The sequence below is a fragment of the Pelodiscus sinensis genome, chromosome 6 (assembly GCF_052426305.1).
Source record: "Pelodiscus sinensis isolate ZL-2025 chromosome 6, ASM5242630v1, whole genome shotgun sequence".
In the NCBI taxonomy this organism is placed as follows: domain Eukaryota; kingdom Metazoa; phylum Chordata; order Testudines; family Trionychidae; genus Pelodiscus; species Pelodiscus sinensis.
Genome location: NC_143057.1, coordinates 10,299,002 through 10,321,229, shown reverse-complemented (window position 1 = coordinate 10,321,229; position 22,228 = coordinate 10,299,002). Strand labels below are relative to the sequence as shown.

The window sequence follows — 22,228 nt, the reverse complement described above, 5'->3', positions numbered from 1 at the left end:
GGCAGAGCGCCCACAGCTAAGATGTGTTTCTACTGGTGGTGCACATGTCTTGGTGCACGTTTATTCTGCACATGAATGAAAAAGATGAGCGGGAACATTACTGTACAGTAACACAGTGTGTAGACAAGCCCTAAGACACTGCACGTGCTCCTAAAGCATAGCCTACCTTGACAATGAGTCCTCCCGTTACCCACAAAGCCATAGTTACAGATGCAGACGTTTTTGCCGTCTTTTTGTTGACACGTGGCATGAGCATGGCAAGTGGCACAGACATCCAGGACTGAACTATTTGTTGCTGCTTGAAGAAAATAAAGAGTTACAAAAAATGCCAAAGATGTGGTGTGCAGATCAGCTCAGTGAATGGGGGAGGCAGCAATTAGAGTTTAATACATGGCTAAAACTTCAGAGGGAATCCTTTGAAATCAAGTCCCAAGTCATATCCTAGTTTGAAGCAAAAATTCAATCCATTATAAGAAAACTGGGAGAAGTGGGAGTGAACTGAACATCATAGCACATGGAACATGGCATTCCTAAATGAGACTAGTTGGCATAATCCAACTGATAATCTTTGGGAAGAACAAATTGTCCTATGTAGGGATGTCAACATGTAGGCGAATACATGATTAACCTATAAGCTTGGGCTTATAGGTTAATCTTATCAACTACATGCACTTCCTCCCCCTGGCTGCCTCTGTATCAGAGGCAGCAAGGTGGGGGAGGAGGTGGGAGCCGGTGTCCATGCCCAAAAACAGCGGATCTGCAGAGGCATTTGTCCCCCACCCCCAGCACAGCTGCCTCTGATAAAGAAGCAACAGTGCGGAGTGGGGAGGGCAGGCAAGGGCCAGTATACATGGGAAACCAGCTTTCAAGCCAGCTCCCCATGCATATCAGCTCCTGCAAGCTGCTTGTGCCCCCCACCCTGGCACAGCTGCCTCTCTGAGGCAGCAGTGCGGTGGGATAGGTGGGAACCGATACACATAGGGAACCAGCTATTAAGCCAGCTCTCCTCGTGTGCCAGTATTAGGAAATTCTACTAGGCTACTTGCCCAGGATAAGAAATCTTCTTTTGACAAGTCAATAAACTCCCCCCTGAGCTATCATCACGGTAACCGAACAGAGGAGCAATTTTTTGCCGGGTTAGTAAATTTCTATGTTCAGTTTTGCACGGGTGAGCTACATCATGGCATTTGTATTTTGCACGATGGGCTGAACAATACCATAATGAAAACTTTTATACAGCTTCACCATGAGTTTGACTTGCCTGAACATCAGACTGACAAATGCATCTTTACTACACTAAAAGCAAAAATGTAAAACAGCTCTTGAAAACCATCCAGTTTGTTCTATACTAAATCAACTGTGCAAGATTCTTCATGAGAATTCTAACAACTGTGTGATGCTGTACAACCCCCTAGAGCCCAACAAATGCCTGATTTTTCTGACAATTCAGTAGGATTATATCATATGCAGGCAGAAATGTATTTTTAAAATTGCCCATGATAACTTGATGGATCTTCATACGAAGGCAATTCAGTTTTATACTATCTACCATATAAACTGGGATCTGACAGAATTTCCTGTATGTGCTGCCATGAAAACCTACACAGGATTAGTTACTTTTGAGACAGGGAGCTCAAAAGAATTAAACTTTGCTCACAACTGTGACAAACCATTTTCATTTCTATTTGTGGTCTAATGTAGGTGCTATTTTTCAACTTTGTGCGCTCTCCATTATGGCTCTTTGGTGGTCATTTAGCACCATTTTGACAGGCTACTGATTACCTGCTGAACAGCAGCTCAGGCCCCATCATCTTCTATAATGCTGCTGGTAAGTGACTAAGCCAATCTTCAATCAGCAAATCCAATTACAGATGCCATATAAAAATCCATCCGCAGGGTGTTATGAATTCTTTTCCCATCCTATGTTTTTCTTGTCACATCTGCACATGTTAACTCTCGAAGCAGTTGAGAGCCTGTGCAACAGGTTTGCCACCAGAACAATCTTTCCTAGGCTAGGATTTCCAGGTCACCGGGAGATATGCCGCATGACTTCACACGGCCTTTAAGACATCTTTATAACACTCTGACCACCAATAGAGCGCTTTCCGCAAACAAGCTGACTATAGAAGACCATCTTCTGTATCCGTGTATGATCCACCCTCATAACATGACCAATCCAGCAAAACCTTTTGTTCATAAGCATGGCCCCCATGCACATGACACCACACAACTTTGGGATCTCTGTGTTTATAATTTTGTCCCACCAATTTGCAGGGGCAGTCTTCTGAAGGCAGCATATATGGAGCTAATCAAACTTTGAAACATGGTGGCGACATATGGTCCATGACTCCAAGCCATGCAGCAGGATATTCAGGACAACTACCTGATAAAGGGTTACCATCATATGAAGCTTGACACCATGATTATTCAATAGATTTGGCTAGTTGAGCAGTTCAACATTTATACTGGAGGACAGTATGCTTCCAAGGTAGCAAAACTTGCCAACAGCCTTAAGAACAGCATCAGCTGCAGTGACCACTGGTGTGTTGGGCTCTTTCCAAACACCGGTACACAGCCTCTGTCTTCATGAGGCTCACAGTGAGTCTTAAATGGTGAGCAGAGGTATCAAAATGATCAAATGTCCCACGCATTCTCAACTGAACAAGCCAATAATGCAAAGTCATCAGCAAACAGGAGGTCATGGATAGTTGTAGTGAACATTTGAGACTCACACCAAATTCTTTGACAATGCTGCTGTCAGTTCAAAACTGACTAAGTATGCCCAACGTGAAATCCTTGAAAGCAGCTAACAGCATCATTGAAAAGTAGACGCAGAACAGGAGAGAAGTAAGGACACATAAGAACGTAAGAACATAAGAACGGCCATACTGGGTCAGACCAAAGGTCCATCTAGCCCAGTATCCTGTCTGCCGACAGTGGCCAACACCAGGCGCCCCAGAGAGGGTGGACCGAACACAGCGATCAAGCGATTTGTCTCCAACCATCCCTCTCCAGCCTCTGACAAACAGGGGCCAGGGACACCATTTCTATTCCCTGGCTAATAGCCTTTTATGGACCTAACCTCCAGGAAATTATCTAGCTTCTCTTTAAACTCTGTTATAGTCCTAGGCTTCACAGCCTCCTCTGGCAAGGAGTTCCACAGGTTGACTACATGCTGTGTGAAGAAGAACCTTCTTTTATTAGTTTTAAACCTGCTACCCATTAACTTCATTTGTTGTCCTCTAGTTCTTCTATTATGGGAACTAATAAATAACTTTTCTTTATTCGCCCTCTCCACACCACTCATGATTTTATAGACCTCTATCATATCCCCCAAGTCTCCTCTTTTCTAAACTGAAAAGTCCCAGTCATTTTAACTTCCCTTCATAGGGGACCCGTTCCAAACCCCAATCATTTAGTTGCCCTTTTCTGAACCCTTTAGAAGGCCAAAATATCTTTTTTGAGGTGAGGAGACCACATCTGTACACAGTATTCAAGATATGGGCATACCATAGTTTTATACAGGGACAGTAAGATACTCTGTGTCTTATTTTCTAGCCCTTTCTTAATAATTCCTAGCATCCTATTTGCCTATTTTTCTTGACCGCCGCTGCAAACTGTGTGGAAGTTTTCAGGGAACTATCCATGATAACTCCAAGATTTCTTTCCTGATTTGTCATAGCCAAATTAGCCCCCATCATACTGTACGTATAGTTGGGGTTATTTTTCCCGATGTGCATTACTTTACACTTATCCACATTAAATTTCATTTGTCATTTTGTTGCCAATCACTCAGTTTGGTGAGATCTTTTTGGAGTCCCTCACAATCTGCTTCTGTCTTGACTATCCTAAACAGTTTGGTATCATCCACAAACTTTACCACTTCACTGCTTACCCCTTTCTCCAGATCATTTATGAATAAGTTGAACAGGATTGGTCCCAGGACTGACCCTTGGGGGATACCACTAGTTACCCCTCTCCATTCTGAAAATTTACCATTTATTCCTACCCTTTGTTTCCCGTCTTTTAACCAGTTCTCGATACATGAAAGGACCTTCCCTCTTATTCCAAGTTAGACTTACCGGTCTGTAATTGCTAGGATAGCCTCTAGAGCCCTTTTTAAATATTGGTGTCACGTTAGCTACCTTCCAGTCATCAGGTACGGAAGCCGATTTACAGGATAGTTACAAACCACAGATAATAGTTCAGCAATTTCCCATTTGAGTTCTTTTAGAACCCTTGGATGAATGCCATCCGGTCCCGGAGATTTGTTAACATTACGTTTCTCTATTTGTTCCAAAACCTCCTCTAAGGACACTTCAAACCAGGACAGTTCCTCATATTCATCAACCACAAAGGACGGTGTAGATTTGGGAATCTCCCTAACGTCCTCTGCCGTGAAGATTGAAGAAAAGAAATCATTTAGTTTCTCCACAATGGCTTTATCATCCTTGATTGCTTTTATATCTCGATCGTGTAGGGGACCCACAGGTTTTTTAGCAGGCTTCTTGCTTCTAATGAACTTAAAAAACATTTTGTTATTTCTTTTTGAGTTTTTGGCTAGCTGTTCCTCAAAATCTTTTTTTGCTTTTCTTATTACATTGTTACTCTTGATTTGACAGTGTTTATGTTCCTTTCTATTTATCTCACTAGGACTGGACTTCCACTTCTTAAAATATGCCTTTTTGTCCCTCACTGCTTCTTTTACATGGTGGTTAAGCCACGTTGACTCTTTTTTAGGTCTCTTGCTATGTTTTTTAATTTGGGGTATACATTTAAGTTGGACCTCTATTATGGTGTCTTTAAAAAGTTTCCATGCAGCTTGCAGGGATTTGGCTCTAGTCACTGTGCCTTTTAATTTCTTTTTAAATAACCTCCTCATTTTTGTGTAATTCCCTTTTTTGAAATTAAATGCCAGAGTGCTGGACACACCCTTGCTTTGTACCATTTGATACTTCATATGGTGCTGATGTCTCTCTGTTGTCAAGGACACAACCCAGCATACCATCCTGAGAGGACCCAACTATAACCAATACATTTTTCAGGACAGCAAATGTGCTCACATACCTTTCAAAGCCCATCTCTGATGACCGTGTTGAACACCTTGGTCAGTTCCATGAAAAATCATGTAAAGAGCCCGATGTTGCTCTCTACGGCTGTGTCTACACTGCACCCCTTTTTTGGAAAAGGGATGCAGATGAGAAGTCGGAATTGCAAATGCAGCGTGGATTTAAATTTTCCCCGCTTCATTTGCATGAACATGGCTGCCGCTTTTTTCCGGCTCGGGGCTTTACCGGAAAAAAGCGCCAGTCTAGACGGGGATCTTTCGGAAAATAAAGCCTTTTCCGAAAGGTCCCTTATTCCTGATTTTAAGAGGAATAAGGGACCTTTCGGAAAAGGCTTTATTTATTTATTTGGCTGTAATTTGATTTGTGCCTTCTGCTTAGTTTGAATATATACCAGTTTCCTGGAGGCGTTCTTTGTATTTTTGTTTGAAGGGAGATGTGTCACGCATCTTATCAAGGAGAGCTTGGGCATCTTTCTCCTTGTCATCGAACCAGCCCTTGTGTCCACTTGGACAGCTTTTTCACAGGTTGTTGCCCTCTTGTTAAACCAATCTTCCTCAATAATAAATCAATCCGGATCTTCATTGTCAATGGCAAAGGAGGCGTCAAGACTGAGCTGAAGCAATGCTTGTGTCTCGTACATTTCAAGTAAACCTTACAGCCAACTGATGTTGGCAATAGATTACACTGACAACAGAAAGGACCCAGATCATATTAATGATGTTAACATTTGGATTATCTGGCTAATCGTGTTCTCAACACAAATTGTAGTCGATAAGAGGGCCCTCCGCAGAGCCGCAGCGGGAGCTGGCTGGAGCTGGGACTGAGGAGTTCCGACTGCGGCTCTGCATTTTACATGTGATTAAAATCACAACAACTTGGTTGCACACACACAGATAATCCACGTATACACACATTTACATAGGCCTCGTCAAAATTTTAAAAATAACTCCAAGGGAATGCACATGTTAATATTCTCTCAAGATACTGTTAATAAATAGAAAGCTTAATTATATTTTCTTATGAGATTCTTTGCTCGTACATGGGGTGAGCAAGAATTTGGTAAGTGGTCAAGGGCCACACTCTTCCATGATATTAATAAAGGAGGTGCAGAGTCTGGGATGGAGGTTGTGTGCAGGAGGGAGCTTGGGGTAAGGGATTGGGATGTAAGAGGGGGTATGGGATTTGGAAGGGGTTGTGACCTGGGGCAGGAGACTGGGGTGCAGAAGGGAGTGCAGGTTCTGGGAGGGGGAAGGGTGCAGAAGAGGATTCTGACCTGGAGGAGGGATGCAGCAAGGGGTGTAAAGTCTGTGAGGGGTTTGTGACCTGGGGCAGAAGTGCAGGAGGTGGGTGCAGGTTGTGCCTGGGGATAGGGGATTGAGGTGCAAGGTCTGGGACAGGGTTGTGGCCTGGAGGAGGGGATTTAGGTGCAGAGTCTAGGAGTGCAAGATGGGTGACAGAGCTGGGGGAGGGAGAGGCTGGGGGTGCCCCAGGCAAACTTTGGCTAGGACGCACTTACCTGGGTGGCTCTCAATCAGCAGGTTCTTCGGCGAGGCTTCCTGCCTTGCTTGCCCCCACCTGCTGCTCAGAGCAACTGCAGAGGCCATGTGCTGCTCTGAATGCTGCAAGACTGGGGGGAGGGATACTTCACACACTACTTGTCTTACAAACAGACAGCTCCCATTGGCTAGTTTCCAGCCAATGGGAGCTGCATGACTGTTCTGGGGACAGCACGTGAAACAATTCCTCCCCTTCTCCTGGGCTTGCCGAGTTCAGAGACACATACAGCCCTCGCAGCTGGCTGCTCTGAGCATGGCAGGCAGGGAGCCTGGCTGAGGCTCCCATTGGGCCCCGGGTCCAATCTGGCAACTTGGAGGGCCAGACACAGGCCATATTTTGCCCACCCCTGCTCTTAGGGATAGTCTAGTTCTTATGCAAGGATTAGATGAATGGGTAGTTTAAATAATTTTCAATCATCTCTTAAGTTTTCTGTGTATTTCTGAGTACAGCATTTAAACCTATAAAGGTAACCTCAAGGGGGAGGCTGATGAAAAATATAACCCCTTTTTTCCCCCGTCAGTTTTGTACATTCCCATATCATGCTATACAAAAGGTGCCTTTTCAGCTGAAGTGTGGTATTTTTTACACCATGAATTTCAAACACATTTAAAACTCTTATGAAATACTACAAAATTCATACTTCTAAGATTTTGCCTTTATAAATTATTTTATTTTATTTTTAACCAAATAGATATGGGAAGCAAACATATATTAATGTACATTGATTACTAATGCACATTAGAAAACTAAATTAAGTTAGAAGCAGCTATAGCAAAAACTACCCTACAATATCTCAATCTGCGGATAAGAAACAGGGAGTTTCTTCCTCAGTTTACTGTCACAGGAGATAAAACCGCTTATTTTCTCATTCTGTGTATCAGATAATAAAGTTTTTCACTTGCTCACTCTTTACAATGTCCACATATTCTCTCAGGGAGGAAAAAAAATCAACTTTTCACTTCTATCTAGTCAATGACCTCTGTTAAAAGCCACTAGATACAGAACTTACTGGAGTCAATAGGAAGATTCCCATTGGCTTCAACGGAAACTAGATCAGGACCATAAAGATCTGGAGCACAACAAGATCAATAAAACACATCTGAACATCATTAGGAGACCACCTCCCACTAACATATGCAGTTAGCTGTACTAAGGTCAAACAAATACTGTCCACAAGACATACCTATTGATGTTCATTTCTTGCCCATCTCTGAAAAGAGGTGTACTTCACTTTATGGCAGGGGTGGGCAACAAAACCTTGGTGGGCTATTACTGCAGTATTTACCTGCGCCTCCACAGGTACGGGTGATTGAATCTCCCATTGGCTGCAATAGCCATCCATGGCCAACGGGAGCTGCAAAGGTGCAGGTAAATACAGTGGAATGGGGGCCCACCAGGGGCTAAGCCTGGCCAGCCGGCATTTATTTGCTCACCCTTGTTGTATGGCATGAAGACTCTCGCAAGGACTAAGAGCATGGTTTTAAAATAATGGAAATCAGTAACACAGCTATCTTCAGACTTTAGAAACCACGGAGGCATCAACAATCTACACTGTACTAAAGCTCCAGAGTACAGTCTGTTCAAAACTGAAACAGTCACTACACCCCGAAAAATTTAAAAATGGGTCAAATCTAAATCAGGTAAATTGACATGTCCTTGATAGAATTAAGAATATTTACACCATGGCTGATTTTGATCCTATGTTATAATACATAATTACACATAGCAAACGGCTTCAATGTATATTTTCATTGTCCTGAAATCAATCCTTGAATGTCAATGTCACAACTCCTCCACTCAAATATCCCCACGGTAACTTACCTAAAACCATTTTCTTCTGGAAGAGGAAATCTGGCCACCCCACTTCACATTTCTCAGCTGTGTGTATGATGCAGCCAGCATAGCCCAGTGTTTTTGTTTTTAAACTTCATTTTTTGGGTTTATATTATCTATCATTCCATGAATAGCTTCATTATTAGTATTACAATCAGTGCTGAGGAATTTCTCATATAAATAACCTGCCATTTTTATTTTAGTTGTAGAAATGTAGCCCACTTACTCCAAGTTTCGGCCTAAGGCCGTAGGTAGCAGCTACTAAAAGGGCTCTTGCCCTTTCCCCCACAGAATAGCAGCCTCTCCCTAGGCCACTTCCCCAACCAGTCTCACAATACCTTCTCCCCAGCATCTTGGAGAAAACCTTTCCTGCTAGCCACCTACAGCTTGCCTTACTCTGTGCTTCTTCCTCGCCAATCCGTCTCTCTTCTACTTTCCCCACCTTACCTGAGGGGAAGCCTTTCGGAGTGGCCCAGCAGGCCCTAACTGGCAGCAGATGTTCCATTGGGCCGCTGCAGGCCAGCTCTTAATAAGTCTCGGGTGTTAGCCTTTCTTGGTTGCTGAGCTACAGTCTCTGGTAAGGATGTTAAGGACTAGTCCAGTTCTCAACCTTTTTTTTTTTTTTTTTAATAAAGTACACCTTTTAAATATATATATATATTATATAAGTAACCCCAGTACCTACAGTTTTTAGACACAAAAATATTTTTCTATCATTGCAACACATTTGTTTAAACAACTTAATCATAGCCGGGCAGGAGATGAAATTTTTGGGTGTAAAAAAGTACAAAAATAATAAAGCGCTGTAAAACTTAAAACAAACATTTAGTTTTCGCCTAATTTCGGTTGTGTTGACGTGTCCCCCATACTTCTCTCAAGTATCCCTCAGGGTACTCATATTACTGGTTGAGAAACACTGGACTAGTCGACTATTTTACCATTTCTGGGGAAATGCTGTGTGGAGCTCAGGGTCAGCTGGGGAGTCCCCCACTGACCCTCAGGCTCTGAGTCCCCCACTGATCCCAGGTTCCTTGAGGGCGTTTCCACTGTAAAATGCACAAGAGCCCCTGGTAAGGACTCTTGTACATTTCAAAGCTGGAACCCACGTGCAGCCCGGAGTCAACGAGACTTCCCGCTGGCCCTGGGCTGCATGCAGAGTTCCATATTCCTCCCAGAGAGGGCTCTTGTACATTTCAAAGGATGAAAGCAGAACTGCCTATCGACTACTCAACTAGTAAATTACTTGGTATTTAACATCCTTGGTCTCTGGCAGTCTAGTCTGGGATGAGGAACCCACTCACCCTACTCCTCGTGTACCTGCCCTCCACCAAACTCCCACAACCCACTGCCTTGGGTCTGCCACAACTTGAACAGAATAGAAACAAAACAAGGAGCTTTGCATGTTCTTGTCTTGTGGTGTTAATTTCTTTTGCTTTTTTTTGGGGGGGGGAGGTTAGATTTGCTAGCTAGTTATGTCTGTTGCTGTGAAAAGTGATATTTACGATTATATCATTTTTCACAAAACACAGACTTGTAGTTATCTGGGAGGCAGTGAAAAGTGATATTAACAAACATACAAATTGTACAATAGTGATAGAAATGTAGCCATGTTAGTCTGGTGTAGCTGAAATAAATCATCTTGTTAGTCTTTAAAGTGCTACATAGTCCTGTATTTTGTTTCATACAAATTGTACCACTTTTCACAGCAGATTTACTAAGCCCAGGCAAGCTGGGGAACATATTAAGCCCTAGATCGGGATGGCCAACCTAAACCTGAGAAGAAGCCAGAATTTACCAATGCCCATTGCCAAAGAGCAATAGTTCTAAGTCACCAGCCCTGATCATCCACCACCACTCTCAGCACATCCCGCCCACTGGCAGCCCCACCGGTCAGTGCCGCCTTCTCCTCCCGCCCACTGTGATCAGCTCTTTCTCAGTGGGAGACACTGGAGGGGGGAAGCATGGCTGTGGCAGGCTCAGAGGAGAGGGTAGGAAGTGGCAGGATCCTACAGGGAAAGGTTGGAGGGGGACAGCACCTAAGGCAGAGCTGGGGGTTGAACAGTGAGCACCCTCCAGCCCAGTGGAAAGTTGGCCCCTGTAGCTCCAGTCCTGGATTTGGTACCTGTGCAAGGAGCCACATATTAACTTCTGAAGAGCCGCGTGTGGCTCTGGAGCCACAGGTTGGCCACCCCTGCCCTAGATGGAGAGGTGGAAAGGGAGGCAGCATGGATGAGGGGCAACAGATGAAGCTAGAGGTGATAAGGGGAGTTGTGAGAACAGGGCCAGAGTCCGACACCCCAGATCTGAAGCCCAAACCCCACTGCACCCAGGCAGATCAGGAACTCACATCAGCAGCAGCCTGCTCCTCTGGTATTTCTGGCTCCAGAGGGGATAGGACTCAAAGCCTTCTGGAGGACCCAGAGGAGGATTCACTGCTCTCCCTCCTTGCTGGCCACATTTGAGAAACGCAGTTATACAGTATAATACAAACTAAACTGAGTATGTACACATGGGTCGAGTTGTTTGGTTTATGAGGAGCATGCATAGCAAGCATCTGTGTGGAACAAATATATCTGGCGCATATACACAGCCTAGGTGTGAGGCAGTTTGGGGGGGGTATCTGAAATGACTAGAGGTGCTGTATGTATATGATGCTGTATGTCACGAGATGTGATGTATTGCTGTAGGGTTGAGTGTGTGGGAGGGAAGACTTCTACACGGGGATATGCCTGGCGTGTGTGGAAGGATTTTTGTTGGGGAAAGTATCTATGGTTCAGGGAGAGCTCTACATCAGAGGGGCTGGAGGAGCATGTATATGAAAGGAAGAGTCTATGGGGCACACCCCGCATGGAAGGGTAGGCATGTTCAGGAGGTTGGGGTTAGGAGAAGAGGGTGTGTACAGAGCAGCCCAAAAGGGGAGGTGTAGGGGAGAGCTCGGAGGGGGTGGGGAGAGGCCCAGAGGACACGGGCAAAGGAAGAGGCGGGCGAGCCTAGGGCAGCCCACAGGAGGTAGGTCTGGGGAGCCCCTAGGGAAGGATGTAGGAGAGAGGAGGGTGCACAGGGGAGCCCACAGTGTGAGAATGGGAGGAGTGAGCGGGGGGGGACCCCATGGGGTGGGTGCACAGAGGGGAGCCCCAGGGAGTGGGGGCAAGAGCCGGGGGGCGCCCAGAGGGGGGCGCCTTAGGGACCAAGTCCCAGACGCGGACAGCAGCAGCGCCCGGAGCCCCCGCCCCACTTACCCCGCTGCCCCTGCGCAGGGCGGCCGGCGTGGAGCAGCAGCAGCAGCAGCAGCCGCGCGAGGGGGCGCCGGAGCCGCCGGGCTGCGAGGCGGGGGCCGCCCGCCGGGCTCATGTCCCTCCCGGCCGCGCTCCGCATGCCCCGCGGGGCGGCTGGACCAAGGCTGCAGCGCCCTGCCCGCGCTCCCGGGCAGCCCATATAAAGGCGGCCCGCCCCGGGCCCGCCCCTGCAGGGCCCGCCCCCCTCGCGCCCCAGAGCCCTCCTGCAGCCCCCCCCCCCCACCTCTCATGCCCCACCACCCTCTGGCTTCACTGCCTTCCCTACAGCTCCTGTGCCCCTCCAGTGCTCACACCCCACTGCCTCTGTGCCAGTGTCCATCCCTCCCCCCCCCCCCCAGCAACCCTCCTATCCCTAGTGGTAGGGCTGCTGTGCCACCACTCCCAACCCTCCACACCCTCACACAGAGGCTCCTCCACACCCTGACAAACACTTTTCCCTTGCAGGCTCCCTACCGCCTCGCCAGTCCACTCCAGAACCTGAATATCCTGGTTCCCACACCACAGGCACCCTCTTCCCACCCTCCCACCCCCCGCACGGCCTCTGGCCCAGAGTCACACAAGTGGCCCAGCTGATAAGGGCTATATTTGACCTCCCTGGTGTGGTTGCAGAGCAACTACTTGTTACTGTCATGGGCAAGGAGACTGATAATAATGCTTGTTTTAAGTACAATTGTAGGCAGCCGTGCCTTGTGCAAGTTAAAACGTCTGGCTTTGGCTTCTCTCACCCCTTCCACAAACAAGGCCAAAAAACATACACATGGTCATTGATAAAGTGGAACCGCATAATGCAAAAGGCCCCAAAACATTTGGGGGAGAGTGCTGGTGCAGAGTAACGATTCGGGGACTGGCCTGTCTCACATTTCAGATCCCAATTAAGCAAAGCTATGAAGCCTATGTGTAACTCTGAGCATTCATATAAAGCAGGGTTTCCCAACCAATAGGTCAGGACCCAAATATGGGTTGCCCTTACATTTCAAAAGGGTCACCAAGTGTCTCCCCAGATGGCTCTGCCCCTCTTCTTCCTCCCACCATTTTTGAATTGCCTTAGGTCACCCAGTCTTCCTGAATTGTCAAAATGAGTTCCCCTCTGGAAAAGTTTAGGAACCAGTGGTATAAAGTCTCTATAAATCTATAAAGATCTATAAAGTTTTGATCTGAGGAAGTGGGTCTGGCCCACAAAAGCTCATCATCTAATAAACCATCTTGTTAGTCTTTAAAGTGCTACATAGTCCTGTATTTTGTTCTAACTCCAGCTGAGCCTAAGCCCATATTTAACTTTAGGCAGTATTTGCTTTGGTGAAGTAGGGTCTTGCCTTACAAAACATTCAGTGTGTCAGTCTGTCTTAGTGAATCACTTCCAATTATTATTTAAAAAATAGTTGCAAATAGAATTGCCAGATACTTTCACAAAAAATACCAAACATAGTGGGGGAAAAATTGGTTGAGAAAAAAATGGGGGACTATAGTTGTTGAGCAAAAACAAAAACAAAAAAACCCCACCATACAAAAGTCACTGCATGTTTAAATCACCCTACTTCTCTCCCCTGCCCCGCCCGACATAGCAGGGGAAGAATGTTAATACCGGACACCTGGCAACCCTTTTGCAAAATGTGTTTTCCCAGGTTCTTTCACCTCATAACAACCTCTCTATTAAATTAGCTGTTAGCCACAACAATGGCTAATTTGTGAAATTGTCAGACACACAAGCCACTTCTCCCTCTCTCTCAAGCTCCTTTAACTCCTCTTGTTCAGTATGAAGCCACATATATTAAGGATACCTTCTAAAAAATTTCCCACTGGTGCTAATGGAATTGCGGGAAGTTTTTAGTACTCTTCCCTAGTGGGACTTAGTATAGGCCCTACTTGGGCTATGAGGAAACTGTTTTGTAGTGCATTGGCCCTTGACTACTGACTAAAATGCATCCAAAACTTGTTTTGCGTGTCTACAGGATACTGGCTTTCCAATGTTACCTACCATCAGCAATGGTAAAGAAAGGGCAGACTGAGTAGGGAAGTTAGATAACAGATATAGGCATTTTGATTTTTATCCAGTGAGTGTCTTAACAGATTCGGAGGGGTAGCCAAGTTAGTCTGTAAAAGGAAAAACTTAACTGAAGCTTTTGAACATGCAAGGCACTGCATTCAGCCGTATGGATGGAAATCCATCAATTACACAAAGAAACTCGCACAGATCCAAACTGACATCTTCTTATGTTTTTCCTGTCTCAGGCTTACCCAAGTTCTAAATACTTTAGTATTAAACCATCTGAAATTAAAACCATTGTCATCAAATCTACCGTCACTGTCCAGTTCAAATGACAATCTAGTCCCAGCATCTGCTCTGCCCTCACCAGCAGATATTTTTATAATAGTGAAGACTGCATTTCAACTAACCCAGAGCATTCAAAGAAAATCCAGTTTTCCAAAACAAGCAGGTTGTTTATTGGTTTGATTTACTAATAAATGTCTGTAAATATAGTAGTAATATAAAACTAGGTAATGTGTTTAAATCACTAAAGCAACTGTTGAAACTACAGATAGTGTTTTAACAGAACTGTTCCACCTAATTAAAGTTTTAGTTTGAAGTTGCCCCCCCCCCTTGGATTCCCTCCCAACTTATATGCATATAGAATGAAAACCCATCTCTTGCACTAACAGTCTCCACCTTTTTCTTCTTAAAAATTGATACATTTATTGTGAAAGTGAAATTAGAAACCACCTACCAACCAGGGGGAAATATTGTTTGCCAGGAAGTCAGCAAACTAGGAGCCTATTGCAGTCAAACATTTTCCTCTTTATTTTCTGTAAATAGTCTCTAAAGAAATTAAATAAAATCATAGAACACTAGAACTGGAAGGGACCTCGAGAGGTCATTGAGTCCCATCCCCTGCCCTCACGGCAAGACCAAGCACTGTCTAGACCATCCCTGACAGATGTCTATCTAAGCTGCTCTTAAATATCTCCAGAGATGAAGATTCCACAACCTCTTTCCACTAGGGAAAAGGGTAATTTATTCCAGTGTTTAAACACCCTGACAGTTAAGAAGTTTTTCCTAACGTCCAACCTAAACCTCCCTTGCTGCAGTTTAAGCCCATTGCTTCTTGACTTATCCTCAGAGGCCAAGGAGAACAATTTGTGTCTCTACTCCTTGTGACGCCCTATTAGGGTATGTCTACACTGCCACCCTAGTTTGAACTAGGGTGGCTAATGCAGGCATTCGAACTTGCAAATGAAGCCCAGGATTTAAATATCCCCGGCTTCATTTGCATGTTCCCGGGTGCCGCCATTTTTAAATGCCCCGTAGTTTGAACTACCTGCCCGTGGCTACACACAGCACGGAATAGGTAGTTCGAATTAAAGCTCTTAATTCGAACTACCGTTATTACTCCTGCAAAGAGGTTTAACGGTAGTTCAAATTAGGAGCTTTAATTCGAACTACCTAGTCCGTGCCGCGTGTAGCCGTGGGCAGGTAGTTTGAACTACGGGGCATTTAAAAATGGCAGCGCCCGGGAACATGCAAATGAAGCCCAGGATATTTAAATCCCAGGCTTTATTTGCAAGCTCGAATGCCTACATTAGCCACCCTAGTTCGAACTAGGGTGGCAGTGTAGACATACCCTTAGATACTTCAAAAACACTATCATATTCCCTTTCAGTCTTCTTTCCAAACTAAACAAGCTCAGTTCTTTCAGTCTTCCCTCATAGCTCATGTTCTCTAAACCTTTAATCATTCTTGTTACTCTTCTCTTGACCTTTTCCAATTTCTCCATATCTTTCTTGAAATGTGGTGCCCAGAACTGGACACTACTCCAATGGAGGCCTAATAAGCACAGAGTAGAACAGAAGAATGACTTCTTGTGTCTTGTTCACAACACTCCTGTTAATGCATCCGAGAATCATGCTTGCTTTTTTTGCAACAGCATCATACTGTTGACTCATATTTAGCTTGTGGTCCACTATGACCCCTCGATCTCTTTCTGCAGTACTCCTTCCTTAGAAAATCACTTCCCATTCTGTATATGTGAAACTGATTGTTCCTTCCTAAGTGGAGCTCTTTGCATTTGTCTTTATTAAACTTCATCCTGTTTACCTCAGACCATTTCTCCAATTTGTTCAGATCATTTTGAATTATGACCCTGTCCTCCAAAGCAGTTGCAACCCCTCCCAGCTTGGTATCATCTGCAAACCTAATAAGCGTACTCTCTATGTCAGTATCTAAATTGTTGATGTAGATATTGAACAGAACTGGTCCCAAAACAGATCCCTGCGGAACCCCACTTGTTGTACCCTTCCAGTAGTATTGTGAACCATTAATAACTACTCTCTGAGAACAGTTATCCAGCCAGTTATGCACCCACCTTATAATAGCTCCATCTAAGTTGTATTTGCCTAGTTTATTGATAAGAAGATCATGTGAGACCATATCAAATGTCTTACTAATGTCTAAGTATACCATGTCCACCACCTTTCCCTTATCCACAAGGCTTGTTATCCTATCAAAGAAAGCTATCAGATTGGTTTGATATGATTTGTTGTTTATAAATCCATGCTGAGTGTTACCTATCACCTTATTTTCCTCCAGATATTTGCAGATGAATTCCTTAATTACTTGCTCCATTGTCTTTCCTGGCACAGAAGTTAAACTGACTGGTCTGTAGTTTCCTGGGTTGTTCTTTTTTCCCTTTTATAGATGGGCACTATATTTGTCCTTTTCCAGTCTTCTGGAATCTCTCCCATCTTCCATGATTTTTCAAAGATGATAGCTAAAGGCTCAAATACTTCCTCTATCAGCTCCTTAACATTACTTAAATGTTATTTACGTAACAGCCAACCCAGGAATAAGGATCAGTGTGGATTGAATGTGATATTTAGGATGTAGTTTGATGAAGGATAGTCAAACTAGGTGGGGAAAACATCTTGGAACTTCTCTGTGCAGCCTCCTTGCAGCTTTGTAAATGAAGATAAACTAAAAAAGGCAGGCAGGAGTAAATGCATCCTAAGCAATTTATGTTCACTCTTCATTTCCTTCTCAGAGAGAAATGGGCACTTAATAGATAAGTCACATTCTTTCTGTAAGAATGCCTTGTACAGATTATTCAATGTATTTTGACATTTGAAATATTAAATGGATTCTGTGGGCTATTGCAGCAATTTTGTTGGTAAGACATGGCAAATATTTGAATAAGTGTAATTCGCCTCTGAGAATGGCTCATTTGCCTTTTATATGTCATGCTATCAAATCATTACTTTCGGAGTGGCAGAGAAGAAAAAACGATAACCTGACGGCCAGCACTCTACACATCTCTCACGGAGACCAAATGGTGCCCTTCTGTTCTATTCAAAGTGAGCTTAATTAAGAACTGGCTTCTGGCTTGCCATTTAGTTAGCAGGATAAGCAAAAATGCTTGTGGCACCAGAAGTAACGAATGAAGCCCCCTTCAACTTCTAATCAAAATGCTTCAATGATTATTGTGAAGTGGAGAGTAGTTTTCTGGTTATAACTTTCACTGCATAGGATATATCACTACTTATGTTTGTGTTTGCAGTATTTCTCTTCCACGCTCTCATATGCAATTTTCTGTAGTTATCTGTATCCCTGCCTGTCAAATTAAGTCATGGGGGGGGGGGGGGGGGAGAGTGAAACCCCTCCGCCGAGAGAGTAAGAGTGAATTAGAAAAACTTAACTCTAACGTCTCAAGACTTCTGCAACACGTTCCTATAGACAAGAGAGGACATTACAATGTGCCTAGAGTATACATCCTACCCCAGAAGTATTCTGGATGGCCATGCTTGGTAATGTCTGCTATTCATCCAGGGAAATGGTCCCACAAAGAAGGAAAGAACTGATGCTACCACAAGATCAGGGGCTTGAACACTGTTTTGCCAATGATCCACTGTAACCTTAGGCCCTCATCTATCTGTGCCTCAGTTTGCCCAGCTGTGAAATGGGGAGTATTTAGTTTTTATATTTGTATTTCCATGCCTAATGTTTGAAATATAATGCTGCATGATCAAAGCAAAGTATTTTAAAGCTCAGGGGCCAGTGTAAAAATGCAACTTAGGGAAGTCCCTCTCAGACGACCTAAGTGAAGGCCCTAATAAGTCTTTGACACCAGTTGTTTCACCCAGAAGTTGAGTCTTTAGCAGTGTTAGAGAACAACTTCAACACCATTACTTTCCAAATACCTTAATGCTACGTTGTTGTCTCTTCACCCCCTGCTGTTGGTGCCATTGCACTATACCTAGGACAAAAATGAGCCTGCCAATCCTTTTGTAAACTCTGAACACGTCGGCCATATCCAGTTCATGCTCCCTTGGTACACCATTCTTCCTGCCAGTCCATAAGACCACTAACCTCTCTTCCAAGCCTTGCTGAACCATGATGCCCACAACAATTTGCCAACTAATTAATAGCCAGAACAAGGGCAGTTGGTGATAATCAGATACCTATGAGGTTGAAAGGAACATTCACTGCATCTCTTAGCCCTCGCCTAACTTTTTCATTCTCTTGTGTTCTTTAGATCCTCTTTGGGGTAGAGCTTTTAACGATGCGTGGAGAGCCCTGGCACATGCACGTACCCCTTTGCAGAAGATAATATAATTAAAAAGACTAAACCAAGAGCCCTTTCCCCATCCTGCTCCCTTCCGTCTGACACAGTAAGATTGTCATCGCTATGTTAACTCTCATATTTGCTTTCTGTTTTGAAAAACTAACAAAACTGTAGTATCAGAGGGGTAGCCGTGTTAGTCTGTATCTGCAAAAGCAGCAAGGAGTCCTGTGGCACCTTATAGACTAACCAAAGTGTTGGAGCATAAGCTATCGTGGGCAAAGAGCCACTTTGTCAGATGCATGTAGTGGAAATTTCCAGAGGCAGGTATAAATATGCAGGCCAGAATCAGGCTGGAGCTGAGGAGGTGGATCCAATCAGGGAGGAAGAGGCCCACTTCTAGTAGCTGATCTGGAGGTGTGAATTCCAAGAGAGGAGAAGCTGCTTTTGTAGTTAGCAAGCCATTCACAGTCTTTGTTTAATCCAGAGTTGATTGTGTGTTGGAGCTTATGCTCCAACACTTCCGTTAGTCTATAAGGTGCCACAGGACTCCAAAACTGCAGTAGAATCCCAGTCTCTAGTTCCTGTTCAGTTCTGAAACCCAACCAAAAAAAAGAAAATGCAACAAGTAGCGAGAGGAAGAGGGAAGCAGCAGAAGACTTGAGTCCTGGGTTCATTTCCCAGCTCTGCAACAAACTTCCTGTGTGATCTTGGATATATCACTTAGCCTCTCAGTGCCTCAGTTCCCCCATGGAGTTCATAGCAGTTCTCTACATCACAGGGAGCTTGTGAAGATAAATTCATTAAAAGATTGGGAATTGTTTCGAGATCTACTGAAGAAAAGCACTATGTAGGAAATGGGTATTATTGTTACTGGAGGAGTAAGAACCTGCCAGCTCTCCAGGAAAGAGGGAGAAGCGAAGGAAGAGAGATAAGGAGAGAGGGAAAGTGTTTTACGTTAACCCTGTAATAGTCATCCTGAAATGGTACAACTTTTTGACCTTTGGCTTCAGAGTTTGTGCTGCATAAACAGCTCAGCCTTCACCCTCGGTTTATTCCGCTCAGGACACAGTTATTACCTCTTAAAGAGAAAGCACCCTCCATTTCTTAGCCTGTCAGACTGCTTCTGCACACAGCGTTAGCCAGAAGGCTGAGCAGAGCTCCCTAAGATTATGCATTCATTTTTTTGTAAAGAGACAGCAGCCCTTGTGTGGCTGGATGATTACAAATAAAGCACAAGCCCTGTGCAGCATGTGCTTTGGTCTTTTCAAATTCAATTACATATAACTCTATTATTTATACATTTACTGGTAATCAGAAGAGAAGACTGCGGGTGATGACATTCATACGCAGGCATAAGTTACAAGACTGACGTTTCCAGTGAAAGAAAAGGTCACCTGGTCTTTTGATATTAATTGCAATGCTGACAACACTTGTTTATCTTCCAATTGTTTACAGTATTCCTGCAAGAGTCTTCTTCCCTTCTATCAAGTGGGTCTGGCTATACTGGCAAGGAGAGGAAAAAAAGCAAAGTAGCGATGAAAGTTTTCCACACTCATTAGAGCCTGGAAGGATTTCTAGTATTGAACAATTCACCAGATACACAATTGTTTAATGGCAGAATCATCGGTCTTTGCAGATTCACATATACAAATGTTTTTCCAGTACAGTAATTCCTCATTTAACACTATAGATATGTTTCTGAAAATGTTCATGCTAAGCAAAAATGTGCTTTGCAGGGTCAATTTTCCCATTAAAAATAATGGAAAATGTGGGGGTTACGTTTCAGATGGTGGTGGCAAAGTCAATTTTTTGTTGGTGCTCAGTTGTCAATGTCAACATTAGATATCTAGCAACACAAGTCGCCATGGTTTGTTAAAACACGAAGATAAACACGTAAGTGAAGAGATGAGCGGTGTGACTACGTGCATTCATTGCTTATGAATATTACCACTGTTTTCACTACCTTATACTGCCACACGAAGTAGTCTGCCACTTGATTATTTTCATGTTATTTCAGGGATGGTCTTGTTATTCGAAAAAGTTCCCTAAAAAAAAAAATTGTGCTATTGCAAAAACGTGTTAAGCGGGCATGTTTTAAAAAAGTAATTACTGTACTTGTCTCCTCCCACCAAAAGAATGTGGTCTAGGCTGAAAGGTAGGGACCAAAAAGTGATCCCAGTAGAGGGCAACTTTTTTACAAAAAGGGAGAATGATCAGTATTATGGGCAAAGCATGTCGGGCTTTTCAAAGGAGCCCTAAGGGTTCTGATATTTGCAGCAAGACATTTTAGGGAACAGGACAATGGATCAAATAATGGCCATGTGAAGCCTAGATATTCCAAACTATCATTTACTGAAGATATAACTAGATTGAGCAACGCAAGCAGCAAACAATAGCCATCTATTATAAACAGATTTGTCCAGGCCTTTTACAACTTTGAGCCACGCTCATTAAAAATCACTATATCTAAGCAATGCACAACTATGGTGCATTGCTGCCAAATGAACGTCTACTATTTGAAAACCTTGTGATCTTGAAACAAAGACAGCTGGTCTCACTTTCCTTGTGCCTACTTATGCAATTTTATGGTTTCCTTCTGCTTTTGTCACCGTTCAAATAAGATTTGCTTTCTATAGGCAAGATCCACTGCTGGTGTAAATGGGTGGAAATCCATTGAATCAAGGGATCTGCTCCCATTTACACCATGCTGGAACTGGGATATCCTTTCAATCATTAAATCCTGCTCTGTATCACATTGTCACAAGGGCAGTTGCTTTTCAATTGTGTATTTTAAATGATATTTCAGTCACAATTAAGACTCAGTGATTGAAAAAAAGCTAATCTGATGTGGCTTTATAGGGTACGTCACACTACACATTTCTTCTTAAGAGGTAACTAGAAGAATCCCTAAAGCAAAATCAGGCTGAAGGGAAACATCCAGGATATCGAGGTGGAGTAATTCGAACAAAGATCTCTGTACATTTCAGTTTAGCAGCAATTATCCACACTGGGCCTAAATCCTGCAAGGTGTTTCCATCTAACTCAAAAATTACTCAGCACCTTTCAGAACCAAACCCATTACTTCTAGAGTATTTAATGAATCTCTTGCAAACTCATTAGCTACTTTTCAGTTTTTTTATAAAGGAAGTTAAATGGTTGAAATATCCAGGGCAAAACAGGATATTCATTGCTAAACACCTGGTGCTGGTGCCAAACTTTTCAGAAGTAAATTTACTGCATAGTCATTGTTGTATCATACTGAAAACATGGTGTGAGAGGGAGGGGGGAGAGGGCGGGTGCTTTCACATTGTTTTGTTCTCACTCTAATTCTGCCATTATCAGAGCCAGATAACTTTGAGAGCTACTTTAACCATTAATGAAGGTGAGAAAGTGCAATCCTAGTCAATAAGTGAAATGTACAAATCTAGAGTAGTTGTTAGTAACTGTTACATGCTCCTGTACCCCTGGAGGAGGGCTAATCACAGGTGCTGGACCCTGGTCAGACTTGCTGGGGAAATCACAGGTGCAGAGGGACTGCAAGTTCTGGTCGGGAAGGAGAGAAAGAGGCCATCCCCTTGAGCATGTTGATGAGCGGGAGCCTGAAATCCTTGAGGAAAACAGAGTAAGGGTAAAAAATACAGTTAATCCCGAAAGAGAATGCACAAAATAACTGGCTGCATTTTGTTTACTAGAAGAGAAGAGCAGCAGCTTCTGCTTCCTAGCATTTCTTCCCTGGTCTATTTTTCTCCTTTGAGACTGGTCTGAGGTGGGCACTGAACGCTCAAGACAGACAGAATCTTGGGGGAGTTTGCAGCAACTGGGAAATAACTCAGAATAGCTCTGGACATGGAGGGGGAAGATTTCTGGTGCACAAATGGGTGCCCAGTTGTTCTTTGTTCTCTTTATGGTCCTTCTGGGTATG

General features: G+C 43.9%; 1 protein-coding gene across 3 annotated transcripts in view; it reads right to left on the bottom strand.

The window, feature by feature from the left end:
* Positions 1 to 11,910, bottom strand: part of SUSD1 (sushi domain containing 1) — an 81,053-nt gene extending 69,143 nt beyond the window's left edge. The window contains exons 1-2 of one of the 3 annotated variants that reach the window (XM_075931417.2): positions 11,699 to 11,910; positions 167 to 298 (exon numbers count right to left, since the gene is read on the bottom strand). In XM_075931417.2, the coding sequence (XP_075787532.2) occupies positions 167 to 298; positions 11,699 to 11,894 (328 nt within the window). In that variant the 5' untranslated portion in view covers positions 11,895 to 11,910. The remainder of the gene's footprint in view (positions 1 to 166; positions 299 to 11,698) is intronic. The other 2 variants (XM_075931415.2, XM_075931416.2) reach the window with 2 other exon arrangements.
* Between the last annotated feature and the right edge of the window lie 10,318 nt (positions 11,911 to 22,228).